General features: G+C 36.9%; 1 protein-coding gene and 1 non-coding gene across 2 annotated transcripts; one reads left to right on the top strand and one right to left on the bottom strand.

Moving 5' to 3' along the window:
* Positions 1-6228: 6228 nt before the first annotated feature.
* LOC144705042 (U1 spliceosomal RNA) lies at positions 6229-6389 on the top strand. Its single transcript, XR_013581949.1, has one exon. It is a non-coding gene; the product is annotated as a U1 spliceosomal RNA (small nuclear RNA).
* Positions 6390-11257: 4868 nt separating this feature from the next.
* LOC144704778 (WD repeat and SOF domain-containing protein 1) lies at positions 11258-17959 on the bottom strand. The gene is made up of 18 exons (XM_078577303.1): positions 17805-17959; positions 17645-17725; positions 17380-17469; positions 17192-17303; positions 16239-16266; positions 15894-15992; positions 15694-15763; positions 15584-15618; positions 15433-15507; positions 15244-15339; positions 14723-14786; positions 13726-13779; positions 13311-13396; positions 13169-13229; positions 12970-13034; positions 12734-12839; positions 12470-12558; positions 11258-11529 (listed from the first exon to the last, which is right to left on the bottom strand). Exons 2-18 carry the CDS (start codon positions 17708-17710, stop codon positions 11367-11369), a joined length of 1359 nt encoding a protein of 452 aa, XP_078433429.1. The 5' UTR covers positions 17711-17725; positions 17805-17959; the 3' UTR covers positions 11258-11366.
* Between the last annotated feature and the right edge of the window lie 215 nt (positions 17960-18174).

The raw sequence follows: 18174 nt of genomic DNA, 5'->3' as shown, positions 1-18174 counted from the left end.
AAAAAAATTTATACAGTTTTATACAATATTATAAAGTTAAATAAATTTATGCAGTTACAATTTATAATTTATACAGTTAGTAAAATAATATAAAATTAAATAAATTAAAAATAAAATTTTCATAGGACTATTGTTAAATTATTAAATAAATTTTGGTTTATTACATAATTTTTTATTTCAACCAAGTTCTTACAAAATATCATTTATAAGTTCTACTGTGTAAAATATGATACTATTAACTAAAATATAAATAAAAATTTCATATCACTATTATTAAACTCTTAAATAAATTTTGGATTATTAGATGATTTTTTAATTCTATTAAGTTCATACAAAAATAATATATAATTTCTACAATTAAGGGTCAGATCTTTAGGGAACTATTGTATCGAACATTTAGCTTTTTAAATTATTAGAGGGATAAAGTGGTATGATATTTTTACCTATTAGGTTACTTATATTTATAATTAAAATATATATTAGAAGATGGCGAGATGATAGGGATATGCGTGGGTATAGATCAGGGATGCGAACGGGACGATTTTTTAGTCCTGTGACAAAAAATCGTCCTGTTTGAGGATAAAGACGAATTTTGGGACAAAAATTCGTCCGGGGACCACTAGACGGACAGTTTTCGTCCCATGGGACAAAAAAATCGTGCGTCCGGAGGTCACCGGACGATGGACGAACAAATCTGGACAGAAAACTGCCGGATTAACATCCGATGGTTGAGATGTTGCCACGTGGCCCTGCTAGTACAATTTATAATATATTATAACCAATTATAATATATTAAAAATATAAAATGTGTTTTTTGTCCCGGGACAACTTTTGGGACAAAAACTCATCCGGGGAGGACTGGACGGGACAAAAAATCATCCCGATATTATTGAACGAGACGAATTTTTTGTTGGTGGACGAAAAACCGTCCCGTCCTTTGTCCCTGATCTTATGTCGGACGTAGGATGGGACGAAATTTGTCCCGTACCGTCCTTCATCCACTCCGAGATGATCCGGATCTATATACGTGGGGATTATGGATAATGATATGGTAAGTGTTTAAGGAATGAAATGGATGGAGGCATGCGATTTATCAGCAGTTTCCGGCAAAAAGTGCATAAATAGATAGAGCACGGGCTCATGTAGGGTTCAGCGCATGGATTGTCAGAAAGAAAATGAGAATTGATGATGGCAAATTTGTGTTCCTAATATAGCATACGGAGGAGAACATGAGAATCAAGAAAGAAATCAGCAAAAACCTATGTATGATGCTTGTCCAAAACAGAGTGATGCACAGGTTAGGACATACTTTTGAACTCTCCTCTCCAGTGCATTCTTTGGAAATAATGTGATTGATTCTTGTTATTTCACTCATAAGACCTTTGTTGTGGGGAGAAAAAAAAGTAATATTAAAGGGAGGAGAAAGGCAATTAATACTTTCAGTGATACCTCTCCTTTGTCTCTCGATTAGTCACCTTAGAAATGGAGTTCCATTGTGATATTAATCGTGTAGGAATTTATATTGCCCTCTCCCATGCCACTGGACTCTTGAGAAATATGAAGATTAGACAAAAAATTTGAATGCTGTTTGATATCCACTACTTGTAGGATATCATTAGCTTATCCATATCAACTATTGATCATATTGGTCATTTCCACAATGGCACTCTCCTTCATTTCCACGTATTAATGCATGACCTCACTGTAGAAGCTTTTCCCACACATATTAAGATATATTATACAATCAAGGAAGGCATATTATGTTAATTTACTTGTCCAGTTATTCTAATGGAAATCCACTATGATTCTACTAAGAAACCCAATTAGTACCCACATATTCATTAAAAACGTCCTAATCTCACAAGTGGAAGGCCTTAACATAGTATACTCAAAATGTATCTGTACAGTTAAAAGATCCGGAAGGCTATTCAAATCGGTCAATAAAATACACTTTAATGATATTTCCTATTTGTTTTCATTAAGTTAGTTAATTTATCATGGAAGGCAAAAAAGATGTAGTGTAAATCTTCTCTTATTTTCTTCTAAATGGATATCCTTGTCATCTGCATGTAGGAACAGAATAAAATAAATCAATCAAAATACGAGAAGCTTTGTGGAGTGCTTCTTTAGGAGTTAAGCTTCCATTTGTCCATATTTCTAGAAAAAAAGATTTCTTCTTTCTCATTCCCATTTCCATCAGAATAACTACTATGATTGGCACCATCCAACTGGATGTGTGGATAACGAGGCCATCTTTACAACCTTGCACCAATCTCTTTAAGGAAACTTTCTTTTTTATTATTTTCCTTTAAGATTGGTCTCTTTCTCTCTCTATCTATTTATCAATCTATATCTCTATCTATTTATCAATCTATCTATCTATCCATCCATACATCCATCCATCTATCTATCCATCTATCTATCTATTTATATATCTCTAGGAGGCCATTATATATCTCTACGAGGGGATGCCTGTCTGCCACTAGAAATAGTTATCTTGTACAGTTGTACTCGAGTGGGGATAAAAGAGGTCTTTTTCCAAGACTGGACGTCTCTTACTCACTTGTCACTCCGTGGGTCTTTCTTTGTTGGCGTATGGGGGACCATGTTCCCCTGTCCCCCAATTCCTGCCAAAGATACAGACAATTACTCCCCATCTTCAACTCGCCCTCTCTAAACCTTTTCTCCAAAAACCAGTTGTATAATCTCATCCTGGGTCCTCTAATCGACTCATTTCCTCGTGATATCAACTCATTTTCTCGGCTTTTCAATCCTCTCATACTCAAATCTTTATACGTTTCTGATTCTAAGGACAACAGAGGAACCCATACTACCGACGGCTAAGCAGAAAAGAATTTACTCTCTTTCTCCCTCTTTCCCTTTCCCCCTTCCGTTCTCTTTCTCTCCTCTCTTACTATCTCCCTCTCTCTCTCTCTCTCGTTCTTTCCCTCCCTCTCTCTCCCCCTCCATTCTCTCTCTCTCTCTTTCCTCCCCTCCCTCTCTCTCTCTCTCTCTCTCTCTCTCTCTCCCCCTCCCTCCCTCCCTCCCTCTATCTCCCCCCCCATTCTCTCTTTCTCCCTCCCTCTATCTCCCCCCCATTCTCTCTTTCTCCCTCCCTCTATCTCCCTCTCCATTCTCTCTCTCTCTCTCTCTCCCTCCCTCCCTCTATCTCCCCCTCCACTCTCTCTCTCTCTCTCTTTCTTCCCCCATACTCTCTCTCCCTTACTAACTCTCTCTTTCTTTCCCCCACTCTCTCTCTCTCTCTCTCTCTCTCTCTCTCTCTCTCTTACGTACATACACAGACACTTACTCCCCATCTTCTACTTTCCCCCTCTAAACCTATAATCTTATCGTGGGTCCTCCAATCGACACAAGCCACGTGATAAACCTAAGTTGGAACTGTCTGGCTTTCAATCCTCTCCTCAATCTTTCTACGTTATCCTCTTACTAAGAACAACAAAGCAACCCAACATGTACATGTACACTACAGTCGGCTAAGCTCTCTCTCTCTATCTCTCTCTCTCTCTCTAGGATAATGGCCATGTCTCCTTCCATAGAAGTTGAAGGGGAAAAAGACCCAGGGAGCTCCAGTTCATCCTCGCCGGAGTTTGAGTTCTGGCGTAGCCCACTCCCATCGGACGGTCCACAATTCATCTCTGCGGACGAGCTCTTCAGCGACGGCTTTCTCCTTCCTCTCCAACGCCCTCCAAGTTCAATCACAGCGCTAACCCCACCATCATCGTTATCGCTATCTTATTCTTGTCTTTCTTCATCGTCTTCTTCTTCTTGCTTTTCTTCTTCTTCTTCTTGCCTTCCTTCTTCTTCTTCTTCTTCGTATTGCTTTTCTTCTTCTTCTTCTTGCCTTCCTTCTTCTTCTTCTTATTCCAGCACTTCTTCTTCTTCTTCTTGCCTTCCTTCTTCTTCTTCTTATTCTAGCACTTCTTCTTCTTCTTCTTTATCTTCTTTATCTTCTTCTTTATCTTCTTTATCTTCTTCTTCTTCTTCTTTATCTACTTCTTCTTCTTCTTTATCTACTTCTTCTTCTTCTTCTTCTTATTTTTCTACTTCTTCTTCTTCTTCTTCTTCTTCTTCTTCTTCTTCTTCTTTATCTACTTCTTCTTCTTCTTCTTCTTCCTCTTCTTCTTTTTCTACTTCTTCTTCTTCTTCTTCTTCTTCTTCTTTATCTTCTTCTTCTTTATCTACTTCTTCTTCTTCTTTATCTACTTCTTCTTCTTCTTTATCTACTTCTTCTTCTTCTTCTTCTTATTTTTCTACTTCTTCTTCTTCTTCTTCTTCTTCTTTATCTACTTCTTCTTCTTCTTCTTCTTCTTCTTTATCTACTTCTTCTTCTTCTTCTTCTTCCTCTTCTTCTTTTTCTACTTCTTCTTCTTCTTCTTCTTCTTCTTTATCTACTTCTTCTTCTTCTTCTTCTTCCTCTTCTTCTTTTTCTACTTCTTCTTCTTCTTCTTCTTCTTCTTCTTCTTCTTTTTCTACTTCTTCTTCTTCTTTTTCTACTTCTTCTTCTTCTTCTTCGTCCAAGCGATGGGGAGAGAAGTTCAGAGGTGGGGAGAAGAAGGCGGAGATTGGGATAAGGCTCTGGCCTTTCTTAAGAAGCCGCTCGTATGGAGTGAACGGTAGCGACGCCGCCGAGGCCGCGGCGGAGAGAGGCGCCAACAGTACGCCGTGCTCGCGCAGTGGGTCTGCGAGAGAGAAGGGTGAGTGCAGGCGGTACTTGCGGAGGGACAGGAAGAAGATGAAGGGATTGGACCTGAAGCAACTCTTCTTAGGAAAGTAGTAATTCGTCCTCCGTCTGTTTCCATCGTCTGTATGATCTTCTTCTGCCTGCCCGGAAAATGTCGAGGTGTTATTTCAAGAGAATTCTTATTCATACATTTATGTACATAGATAGATAATGTATATAAACATACATACATACATACATACATACATCACTACATTTATATATATATATATATATACATTTGTACATAATTATATACATACATACATCAATACATATATAAACACATACATGGATACATTCATAGATTCATGCATATATACATACATACATCAATACATATATAAGTACATACACATATACATGCATATATACATAGATACATGCATATATACATAAATAGATACATACATACATTTTTGGAAACCTTGAAGAGCCTCTAATTGGGTAGTGTTAAGGATCAGCGAGTTATAAAATGATACAGACATTTGATTTTATGATAGTAAGAAGGGGAAGGGATTGGCCCTGAAGCAACTGTTCTTGGGAAAGCTGAAATTGGTCTGTATTATCTTCTTCTGCCTGCCCGGAAAATGTTGAGGTGTTATTTCATGAGCATTCTTTTCATACAAGTATAAACATACAAACATTAATATACATAGATACATGCATATATACATAAATATATAAATACATTTTTAGAAACCTTGAAGATCCTCTGATTGGATTTTGTAAGGATTATCGAGTTATAAAATGATATAGTCATCTAATTTTATGATAGTCAAACTCAAAACGATAAATCTAAAACAAAACATTTTCAAGAGGAAAAAACCTCTTTGCTTTATAACGAGTTCAATTTTATTGGTATGCGGACGAAAGTTGATGGAATATTCTCAGATTTATTTCTCAGATTTTGGAAACCTTGAAGATCCTCTGATTGGATTTTGTAAGGATTAGCGAGTTATAAAATGATATAGTCATCTAATTTTACGATAGTCAAACTCAAAACGATAAATCGAAAACAAAACATTTTCAAGAGGAATAAACCTCTTTGCTTTATAACGCGTTCAATTTTATGGGTACGCGGACGAAAGTTGACGGAATATTCTCAGATTTATTTCTCAAATCATGGGTACGAAATTCTTCTTCTAACATGTTCCTTCATAATCTGTTTCTTTTTCTTAAAACTTTATACTAAGCCATTTTTATGTTAACGAATGTACATTTACATAAGTCTATTTTCAGATACATGGGAAAATGTTGAGGTCTACCGTGAGCGAAATTTGCGTATTCTCATCGTATCTTTCCATGTTTGGAAACTTTCCCTCTATATAACATGTATATGTAAATATCGCGAACCTTTGGCAAAATACTTCACGAAGCCGGGAAAAAGGAGAGAAATGGGTGATGTATAATAATCCCATATTGGGGAGATTGTGTTGGGCCAGGCAAGAGAGGGTATAAATAAAGAGCGGGCTGCAACGGATTCCATACTTACCTGGACGGGGTCTACGGGTGATCAGGAAGGCCTGTGGCCTAGCCGCGTAACCTCCATTGCACTTGGGAGGGGCGCCCGGCTACCATCTCCCCAAGTGGGAGAGTGGGCGTCATAATTTGTGGTAGCGGGGGCCTGCGTGCGCGCGGCCTCCACCCAATTTTAAATCAAAACGGTAAATAAAGAATATTCGGAGGATGCCCCGAGTTTGGAGTGTCGTCTCAGCTGGCTGCGGAGAGTTTGGTTGGCTCTTATTATATTCAATTTCGGCTAATATTTGAAACGTGGAGGAAAATGTAAAGATAATACTTAACCATTTATCAGTTCTCTACACTTTGAATGTAGGCCTTTCCTAATGTTTTATTGAAATACCTGAATGTCGTATGTAAATTTTTCTTTCATTTATTGAAATTGCATTTCGCAACTTTTGTTTCATTAAATGGAATTTAAGTATCATAAAGAAACATAAAATACCACTAAATTATTATACAGTGATCGAGTACCTGCTCCCTGTTGATCAACCATTATTCACTCTCTATTGTAAGAAAAAAGTATTATAAAAAGTAATTACTATTGCTTAAATCTTAAGCTGAATATGAGTATTTTAAATCCAAGTTCTGGTTCTTGAGACACCCAAATAGGGTGTTTATGAGGCACCACGTGAGGAGTAGGGCGTCTGGGATGTTATGTTACTGGCATATCTTAGAGGAGAAAAGTGGGAAAGGATGATGAACATATCGGGTGGCATCCTTCTCATATGGAAGAGTTTGTTTCACTTAAAACCATATCTATTCATATCTTCTATTCAACAAGTTCTTGTTCTTATGCTAAATGGACCTCCCTACTAATAAATGGGTCTATATTTTATCTTATTCTGGTGGACACACAAGGAATGATGTGGGATACAATAACATGCTAGAAAGGAATATCTCTAGAAAACGGACCAGACTGGAAACCAAAAAAAGGGAATATTTTAGCAGACAGGCTAGACTAGAGACAGAAAAAGAAATATAGCTAATTTTCAGCCCGACAGAGAAGGATGCATGTGTCTTATCTCAAGCACAATAATGATGAAATGGTGTGGTATATGACAATGGGCTGGGAACACCCTTGTTAGGGCTTATCTTCACCCAATATCAATCCAATGACTGATTAGGATGGAAGAGCTATTCTTATCTATGGAATGATAGTTGTATATCATAAGTATGACAAATGATTCACAGTGGTACAGTGGTCCTAGATAAGGGCCAATGCAGTATAGTAGATGGATGATAACATACCTATTATTAGATCAATATTATGATTTTCCTTGTTTATTTACACTAAAATGATTTTATATGTAAATTATAAAGTCTAAAATGTTTACGTCAATTTTTAGAATGATATCAATTTTTACACTAAAATGATGTCATTGTATAGAAAGCTCTCATTGTGAAAAAACCTATAACCAAAAATTATTGGGTAGAGCAAAAAAGTGTTAACTGTAAAAGTTACCAAATACATTGATCAAATGGGATGGGAGAAAGAGCTCAGCTATATAGAAAGGATCTCACCATTTAACTAACCATAGAAACGAAGGAGTCCAATATTTTTTTTCCTAAAAAATTGTGATTTTTTTGAAATTTTTTTATCAGTCAAATTTAATCCTTATAAAAAAGTGAAAGACCTGACTGAAAAAAATAATAAATTGTGGTTCGGAAGGTTATATTAGCAGGTATTTATATTTTATACATCGGAATAATCCGTTTGGGTTTTAATAGAACTTGGGGAAAAGAATGACTGAATGAACAGACAGTACCTAGTTCATCAAAGTTTAATTTTTATTAATGTTTGGCATCAGCCACTCATTAAAATTATACCATCATGACATCACAATCAGCGATGTCATAATGACACTAATGAGTGGAGCCTTTTTCTTATTATTTATTTGCAGCAAAGAAGTGGCCCAATAAAAAGGAGTCATTTTATATGCAATAAATGTGATGCAAAAACCAATTAGATCTGAATTAAAATGTTAAATATGTTATAATTATTTTCTCCTTTAACTGGTCACAAAGCGCAGCGCCGACGATGTGTCATGAGATTCATGGTGCCCCATGTACATGTGGTACCCACGTGTACATGCAACGCTGATAAGTCCATCTTTAATTGGTTTTTTTTTCCAAAAATGTGTGGTGCGCGCTGAAATGCCACCATGTACACATGTATTATCCTTATTATGTTAAGAATATGATATTTTCTCCCCTCCATTCACCTCACGATGAACCAGAAATTAGGGTTAAATATGTCGTTTAAGTCTTCTGGTTCATACAACAATATCTATGATTAAAGGTCAAATCCATAGGGACCAACTATTGAGTAAGAAAATTTTATCTTTAATTTATTTTCTTTGGATTTTAATATTTACTTTTAGAGTTTATTGAATTTAAAGAAAGCAAACTATGAAAAAATTACAGGAGGACATAAAATGCTATTCATATTTAACCTAATTTATCCATATTTTATAGAACATTTTTTATAATTTTAATAGTAGACAATACCATTTAACTCAAATTTAAAATACCTTAGCCGACACTTTGGCAGTGATGGGTGACGGTAGATGGAGAGTGATGTGAGTGAAGTGGAGCGGATGAATTGAGCAATGGAGATGATGGCTAATATGCACCAACGAGCAACAGAGCCGGGAGAGTGATGACGAATATACCATTACTGGTGTGACGGAGATGGACGCAGATACACGCTGACCAGCAACAGATGATGATAACCTAGGAAAAAAGATGACGATTTGAGTAAGGAAAAGACGAAGATAACAATAAACTCGTCATCATGTGCCTAACAGGCCAAGTGGTACTTTTTCTTCATGTGTCTTGATCTAAATGTCACTCTTCACTCCTTCGCTCTTGGGGTACAAGAACGAACCCAAACGAGATTTTGAATGAGCAAATCACTACGTTAGTCTTAATTAAGAGCAAAATACAAAGGTGTCCTTTGACAAGGATTAAAGGTTCCATTTATAGATCTAAGTGGATTGTAAAGGAAAGATGGAAATACCCTCAAATTTTCAGCCAGAAACTCTTGGATGGTTAGATATCATTGTTTGAATTTGGACCAATCACAGCCATCTGATATTCTCTCCTCCAATTTCATCTCTTAGCCAATTTTTCTTGGCACATTGACAGTGTGGTATATACTTCTACAAGCGAAAATCAACTAATTCATTAAAAATATTTAAATGAATTTATAATATATTTTTTACTTATAAATATTTTTATATGATTTTAATTTCATAAATTTCCATAAAATAAAATATAATATAAAATTCAAACAAATCATTTCAATCTAGAACACCTCACAAATTCTGTTATTTCTCTGGTGATTTCTTTTATGTAGCTTATATTTTTTGATAGGAAATCAGCTCACAAAATCTTCTTAAAACTCTAGAAACAAGTACATTTTTTCTATTTTCCATTTTTACTTATTTTTATAGAAGCATCATTATTCATATTTATAAACAATGAACCATGGCAGACCACTTTGCCAGCATGAATTAGGAAATGAAGCTCCAACGTGGGGAAACCTTCATTTTTTATTAACCATAATGGAGGGCCAATAAATAGAGTCAGATGTTGAATGAGTATTCAACTCCCCTAGGGTATGAACTGTCTACCAAAATTAATGGTCTGATTGTTAGAATTTTAAGATATATCATCATATGATTCAGTTCTTCCAATTTTTCATGGTTTATCCCAAGGGGAACCTTAAAAGAATTTAGAAGACTTCGCTGTTCTTTGTCAAACCTTTGATTTTTGTAACATCACTAACGAAGTTCTTGAAATGAGATTATTTCCATTTATTCATTGATATAAAGCTCACAATTGGCTTGCTTCCATATCCATTAGTTTTGATTCTTGGAAAGATATGGAAAATGCATTTTTGAAGAATTTTTGTTGTAAAGACTAGTGTGTCTAAGAGAGCTCTAAGATAATTCATCCAGGGACCCAATGAATCATTGAGAGAAATGCAGGTGAAATTCAAGGAGCTAAATAAGAAATGCCTCCACCATTGTAAAGATGGGAATTTGTCATAACCTTTTATGCAGGGTTAATATCATCCACACTAACCTGAGACTCTCATGAAAAAGGGGAGCACGGTTGACAGGAAAACACCATTATACAGAAAAGATAATACCCACAACAATAGGGAAGATATGGAAAATTCAAATACACAGCAGACATTTAACTATGCCTGAAAATTCACTAAAATCCTGAGAATCAATCATAACCTAATCAGGATAGACAAATGGACTGAGCAGCACTTAATAGAGGAGATACAAGTCAAAAGCAAGAGAAAAAACGAAAAGATAGAGCAGGGGGCAGTGATAGAGGATAGCTGGCAGATGAAGATAAAGCCAAACCCAATTAAACATGAGGAATCACAACCTGATACGAACCTTGATCTAGATTCGTATCGGGAGGAGGTTGGAGGGCGATGCGAGATAGACGTTCCCGGGGTAGGAGAGTCGAAACTGGAATGAAGAGAGAGGTCGAACAGATGGGGACAGGGATTGACCGAGGACGAGCCGCCTGATGACGCAGTGAAGGGTTGACGATCACGGGGACGGGGATCGCCGGAGACGAGAAGAGAACCGAACGGCAAGGGTAGGGATCGGATCAGAGGGGAGCCGGCTGAAGATCTGGTGAGACGACCACGGGGATAGGGGATCGCTAGATGGTCAAGGGGACAGGACCGAGACAGGGAGGATCGAGATAGTGAGCCAAGAGGCCGATCTTACCATAAGTCTTGACTGCCCTCCTCAATGGAGGGTTGAACTTATTTATAAGGAAAGTAAGCAATCTACCCTAAACATGAAATTGCTAAAATGCCCCTAGTGGGCTAAATTCCTAAGATACCCTTTGGGGGTAGAGGATCGTACTACAACCCTATTCACAAATGATTACACATAGGCAATTTAAACAAAGGGAATCATCCATAAATCTCTCAAGAAAAAAAAAGAACACTGTACAGAAGAAATAATAATATCCATAACGAGTAGAATGCGGAAAAGTAAAATAAATACAAAGCAGACATCTAAATTGAACCAAAATTTTGCGAGGAAAAGGGCAGGTATGATACTCATTCAACTTCTTTGATGATCCTCCTCTTCCGATACGGCTGAGTCGAGATGCTTCCGGGGGCGCTGTGGGCCTTCCTCTTCTTCTCTTTGGCCCTCTCAGCCTCCACCATTGTTCGTCTCAAGTTGGCAGCCTTGTAAATCGGCTTGGGTAGATGCCTATGCCTGAAAAGGATAATATTTTTTGTCAAAAACGACCAGGTATTTCTCTCTCATGATCTTCACACTATATTCGAACTATCTATCTTCACACTGCAAAGAATTTAGAGGATATTGCAAAGGTCAATGTGATTGACTATGATGTGGTGCTCTGTTCCACCTAGAAATCATTATATTCTTTAGTTCCGGGAAATTGTCCTCTTTTAAATAAAAAGAACTGGATAGGGAATTAGCGCATCGACATTGTCCTTCAACATGCTGATTGAGATCCTGAGGGGAAAATTAAAATGCCAATAAAAATGCAAAATACGGGGTATAAATTAAGAGAGAAATTGGGTAACCTCGTGAGCGTCCTTAATCATTTATTATCCTGGTAAATAAAACCCGGAATATTTGCTTGCTCATTAATATATGACTGTGAAACCGGGAATATTTGCTCATTTCAAAAAGAATAAACAGGTTGAGACATAACACTCAAAATGGATGAATGAATAACGAAGCACGAAATAATGCAGAACAAAAAAAGAGAGCGGTAAATTCTCACATTTTACTATTTCTTCATTTTCTACCAGGGAAACATGCAAGATTGAGGACTACAGTTTCTAGATACAGTGACCGATAAACAATGAGAGTTCCTATTGTATTCTTCTCTTCAACCAGTTATTGAATACTTTCTAATGTAATGATAACATTTTCTACATTTCAATATTTTCTGCAAGTTGGGCCTCCGTCATAATTTATCTTTCTTAATGCTTCTATATATAAGGTTGGCGAACCCTCCAGTTAAATTGACTTTGGCATCTCTCTTCTTCTATTCTCCCTCTTCCCCCCCCTTCCCCCCCGATTTTTTTTCATTTCGTTTCCTAACTTTTAAAAATCAACCTTTGTAATGAGCAAACATATTGTGTTGAAATATATGATTCTGTGTTTGGGAAAGAGAAGTTACCTTATAATACGATTCACCTCAGGAAGATGTTTGTAACGTTCCTTGAGAGCTTCGTGGTACTCATGGTTTTTCTTTTCCCTCGGGAGAAGCTAGAAAAAAAACACGAATAATAACTGATTAACTGTCATTGATATTGAATAAATTATAATTATCATGAGAGGACATCAATGACTAAACGGGAAGAAATTTCCAGAAAGCTTAGAGAACATTTTATGAAATGCTAGATGTCTTTATCCATGGTTAAATGTCAGAAGAGATGCTCACCACGCCAAGTTGTTCTGAAGCTTTGGCTTTCCATAACCTAAGATTAGTATCGTCACTCCCAGAAATTAGATAAGTCCCATCACAGCTGTATTTTACGCAAAATACCCTACAGAAAAAATAATACATATGGTAAGAATTTTGGGCGAATACACTGTTCTTTTTTAAAATCATTCAGTGAACTCAAATATTTTGCAAGGATAATATAAAGGAATGTATGCTTGGTGTGATTTATGGACCTCTGCATCCTCTTGGTGTGATAAACATCTCTGCTACGACCGCCATTATATTGGAAAATTCTCACCTGAAATACATAACGTTTACTAAAATTGATAAAGCAATGTTCTGAACGAATATCCTTTAAAAGATAAAGTAATTAACGAATGACTTGAATTCAATTCCAATAGAAAATCCAATTTTCAAATCCGTGGCACTCACTGTTCTATCGTAAGAGCCTGTAACAAATTCCCGACCCGTCGGAGAATAATCAATGTCCATCCTGGGTGAGAAACGATGATGCAAATTTCAGATTTCAACTGATTAAAAAATTTCCAAAAACGAAACAATTTGGGATGCTCACACAGCAGAAACGTGATCCTGATGCACGCATTTGGCTTCGTCCAGCCTCCTGCCATCATAGCTGTAGCAATTGGCATCTTCATTTGCCTATATTTATTATAAACGCTAAGTCAGGTATGCGATCTATTTCTACTCTCGTTCCGCTTACTATTATTTGTACATGAAATTCAAAAACTAAACTTTGCAGAGTATAAAACACGTTATATGACCAGAATTAGAAGAACAACGTGAAAAGGCCAAGAATTAATAGAAAGCGTTATAAATTGATAACAAAAAACTTAAGAAGCTCCCCTGACAGGAAAAATGAAATTGCAGGTGCTTGAACGCCGTGACAACAAACTTATAGCTGTGAAATGCATTTCGCTAAATTCTGAATATAACAAAAGATTCAATCCTATCACAACGAATTTACTTACAACTGTGAAGTTCATTGGCTCCATTGGGTTCCACGATATCGAGTTAGTTTTTGTCTGCAGAGGAAAATATCAAGAACATGGCATCAACACGCAAAGAACATTTGATATATTGGATCCCAGAGAAGGGCAGGCCACTTATGGTGCATTTTATGAAGTTTTAAAGAAAATAAAATAAGAGTGAGATTATAGTTTGTTCTTGACATTAAACTACAAGCAAACTTGATGAAAGATGTGATCAAGATTCCTTGTTTCCCAGTACAAAAGTCTGCAGCCAGCAGTGCAATAGATGTAGCTTCTCTGAGTGCAAAGGTTCACAATGAAATCCTAGTTATCTATCAAACGATCGTACCGTTTTTAAAATGTTTAAAAAACAATCATTCTAAAGCTACAATAGCATTTAAATCGTAGACGATGATTACCATGTTAGGATCCCCAACCTCTATCAGGGATATTTCCCTCATTTGGGCCTCAGGACAGATTCTCTTGAAATTCAAGAAGCTTTTCCCTGAGTTGTGTAGTCAAGAATGTTGTTGACTTGGTTGCCAATCCATCAATCTCTCTTTCCCACCGGGGGGTTTGCATTGGCCATCATCGATGGCAATGACAAGTTGTAATTTGTCCTCACCGGGATGAAAATGATTATGACAAAACCAGCATCGGCTTCAAGTGGCGTGATGATGACGATTTTGCCTTGTCATCCCCTCCATTCTCCCTCTCTTGATCTAACACAATGAGAGGTGATGGCAAAATCATCATCATCATCATCAATAGTCTGGAACCAGGACATTGATAAGGTCAGAAAATTATCACCATCAATGTTGGCGACGAATGACAATTATGGGTTTTGGATGACGATGATGATTTTCGTCATCTTCCTCAAACACTATTTCTGCGATAGATCTTGACACCACATGACCAAGTAACAAACAAAAAATGATGACATAATTACGGTTGAATATCGTTCGAAGAAAATTGACAAGGAACTAAATTTCATCACCTTCATGATAAGCTTTCTAGCTGGCGATGACATACGCAAATCATAGATCACTATACTCCGGTCACTGCAAGAGAACAATGTTAAGTTCTGGTAAAAAATATGTCAAGAGAAGCTACCAAGTAGAATTCAAGCGTTCGTTTAAAATTTTATCTGACAATAAAATTAACCAAAACAGTATCCAAAGGCCACGAGACTAAACGGAAATGGAAGGACTCACAGACAACTAGTTACACCGTCCTCTTCATGGGCCACAATGAACTTAATTAAAGATTTTGTGAAGATTTAAAGACAATACATTCACCTCTCCGAGCTCTTTTCATGAATATTTTAGCATTCAGAGTTAAATGAGTCAACGACCACAATCGTGGCTCAAACTAAGATATCAGTGACACAATTAGAGGAAATTTTCATTAGCAATCCAAAGTGATTCAAAGTCATCTAATTCAGGTAACGATACAAGGGTTATCTAATTCACAGCCCAATTCAACAATTTACACATTCAGCAAAACTTTTATTCTTACCTGGCCGACGTTGCCAGTAAATTGGGTTCCCCAGGATTAAAGCGCACTGAAATAGAAGTATCATTTCCCCATCCGAACGTGTTCACAGGCTCAGACCTTCGTGTCAAAAAAATATATCGAAGATAAGATAAGAAACTAAGTTTAGATCAGACACAAATTCTCCATGTCAGGAAATGTAATCTATCAAACCTGTTGTGATCCCATATATCAACCTGGGCACCCGCTGTAGCAAAAAAATTGCCACTCCACTGATGATCAACTGCCCTGAATGAACAAATGCCTTGTGTAAGGTCTAAGGAAACAATTAATCGTGTTTACAAAGAGAGACCCTTGAACTCACCAGAAAGCATGCTTCCAGGAAAAAACAGCCACGGCCTGTAATTTTTTTAGAAAGTAACCGTTAGATGATGCAATCGACATTGCAGAGTTGAAATGGAGATAAGTGCATACTTCTGAGACAATGTTGATAGATTTTTCGTACTCCCAATCTCCTGGAGGGGGGATGCTCCATAGTCGGACCCTGCCACCAGAACAACACGTGACGATATAGGGTTGAAGAATTTTTCCATGTCGGATAAAACCAAAATACCACCGAAATTCTTAAGAGACGATTAGGAAGAGAGATAATGAATGTTTTGCCAAGGACTCACGTGCTATCAGTGCCACATGATACAAGAATATTTCCATCACTGGATACTGTCAAACCTCTTACAGCTCCTTTGTGACCAGGGAACTGAGAAACCGTTCGCCTGTTATGCATATCAGAGAAGTTTTTTAGATAATCCAAAGCACAATCTTGACAAAAGATCAAAAAAATAAGTTAATTATTGACAGTAATAATTCCGATATGGAAAAAAGATCCAAATAGTTGTAAGATTAAACCTTATTATTTTAAAATTCTGAAAGTATTTCCACAAAAAAAACTAGGAATTGGTAATAGCCGAAGTAGTCAAATTAAAAAAAGCTAAAGACACTTAATAATTTTAGTACAATACCTGGTTGCCATATCCCACAGGCGAATATCTGTCGAAAAATAAAGAAAAAGAAGATCACCAAGCTGAAGAGGGAAGATTGTACTTCCACTAAAAGTAAACTTAACCAAGGACGGATCTCAAATTTTACAAGCCAAAAATATAAAGCGCGCCTGATTTACAGGTAAAATAAGTTCACTAATCGATTTTTTACAGATAAAATAACTTAATTGAACACAGGAGGTATCTTTTCACATTCCTAAGAAACCTGATTGACTACAAAATTGACCAGCCAAACAACCTCAGATGCAAAAATTTCTAAACCTCCATTTGCAAGTTGATCTGTGCTTTAAGAGGAACGAAATATTATTTTCAATTCAAAAATTAAATTCATATACGGCAAAGAAGAAACATAGAAAAATAGCACGCTGTCAGTTCCAGAAATACATAAAATATTCAACTTCATATCCCAACTTATGCATATCGCCACCTATCATTTCCATCCTAAACTAGCAACCCGTTATTCAGTGTTAACCATGTTCTGACCCTCGATCCTCCGATGATGATGACTTTTCCACTAAGAACTTCGTCATGAAAAGTACAATTACGCATAAGAATGAAGCTTATTCCATCATATTTTATGTTAAATGATGTAAACAATTCTGTGTTTTTGTTTAAGAACACATAAGTCATTCTGTTGAATGCAAAAATATATTTTCTTTTCCCTTAGTCAGAAGATCGATCTTATCAACCTCAACGAACTAATCAGATTTTGCGATGACTTCACACTGAAAAAAATTAGAAGATTCAAATATTTTAAAAAAAATGAGAAGATTCAAGAGTATCATTCTCCTTGCTCGGACTCACTGAAAAAAATGGCTAGAATACAAACGCAAAGCTTTAAAAATCACGTGATAATTACAGGTTTGAAAAGAGTAAAGTCACAGCAGTAAAATAGTTTTAGGCTCGAGTGTCACCTCCATCCATCGAGCCTGAAAATATAGCTTTCAGGTTATTTGGATTTTTTGCCATACAAGACACTCCATCAGCGTGCCCATCCATAGCACCAATAAAAGGCCTTGCAAAAATCTAAACCACTATCGTTAGAACAACACAAAAACTTCACGTACTCAGGGAAGAAAATAATTAAAAATTTTAATACAACCTTGTCCAATTTCGCTGCATTGATAGCTCTCTGATACTCTACTGCTTTCGCCATCGGCCGTAGAGCTGGATCATAATTCCTAAACACTTTCTAAAATAAAAAATTGAGACAACAAATCAATCCTGAGACGTCACCCGATCACGCAAAAACATAAAACACAATTTCCACTATAATCAACACCAACCAGAAGACTTCATGTTCCTGACGCCAGTGCCGACAATTTAGAGAAATTACAAGAGTACGATCATAAAGTGCAGGAACAAACCAGGATGTCTCCACTGCGTTCGCGAGTGAAGTCCTCCGTGGAACGCGATATCATTCTCACCTTCATCGCGCCCGATGAGACCTGTGATTCAGAGAAATCTATAAATCGACAATGTAAGACTAAAAACCTAACAAAGAGATCACAGAGGAGAGAAAGAGACGGAGATCGCGAAGTGTTGATCGGCCGATTTCTTCTTCTTCTTCGTAGTCGTCGTCGTTGCGCAAGATTTGCTGGCGGGCGCCGTGGATGGTTTCTTCCACTGCGGAGTTCGCTCTTCTGAGGGACGGTAGGGTTTTCGTAACCGTCTTTCGTCGAGGATGACGGGACGGAAGAGGGTTTAACAAGATGATGATGAAAAAAAAAGATGACGATGACGATTATGGTGGGGATGACGGTAATGATGACTAAAAATATGATGATGCAATGATTATGACGATGATGATTGCATCATCATCATATGATGATGCAAAAATATGAAGATAAAATACTACGATGACGAGGACGATAACAATGTGGATGCCGATGACGAT

This window comes from Wolffia australiana, chromosome 6 (genome assembly GCF_029677425.1).
Source record: "Wolffia australiana isolate 7733 chromosome 6, ASM2967742v1".
In the NCBI taxonomy this organism is placed as follows: Eukaryota; Viridiplantae; Streptophyta; class Magnoliopsida; order Alismatales; family Araceae; genus Wolffia; species Wolffia australiana.
This window is presented reverse-complemented; position numbering and strand designations above follow the sequence as displayed.

What these genes read in the sequence shown, in the direction of transcription:
- LOC144704778 (XM_078577303.1), bottom strand. Translation starts at nt 17,710, where the DNA reads ATGAAGGTGAGAATGATATCGCGTTCCACGGAGGACTTCACTCGCGAA. An exon ending in AGCCAATGAACTTCACAGTT is followed by an intron (nt 13,397 to 13,725) that starts GTAAGTAAATTC and finishes TAATAAATATAG; the next exon opens with GCAAATGAAGATGCCAATTG. An exon ending in CTTCAGAACAACTTGGCGTG is followed by an intron (nt 12,559 to 12,733) that starts GTGAGCATCTCT and finishes TTTTTTTTCTAG; the next exon opens with CTTCTCCCGAGGGAAAAGAA.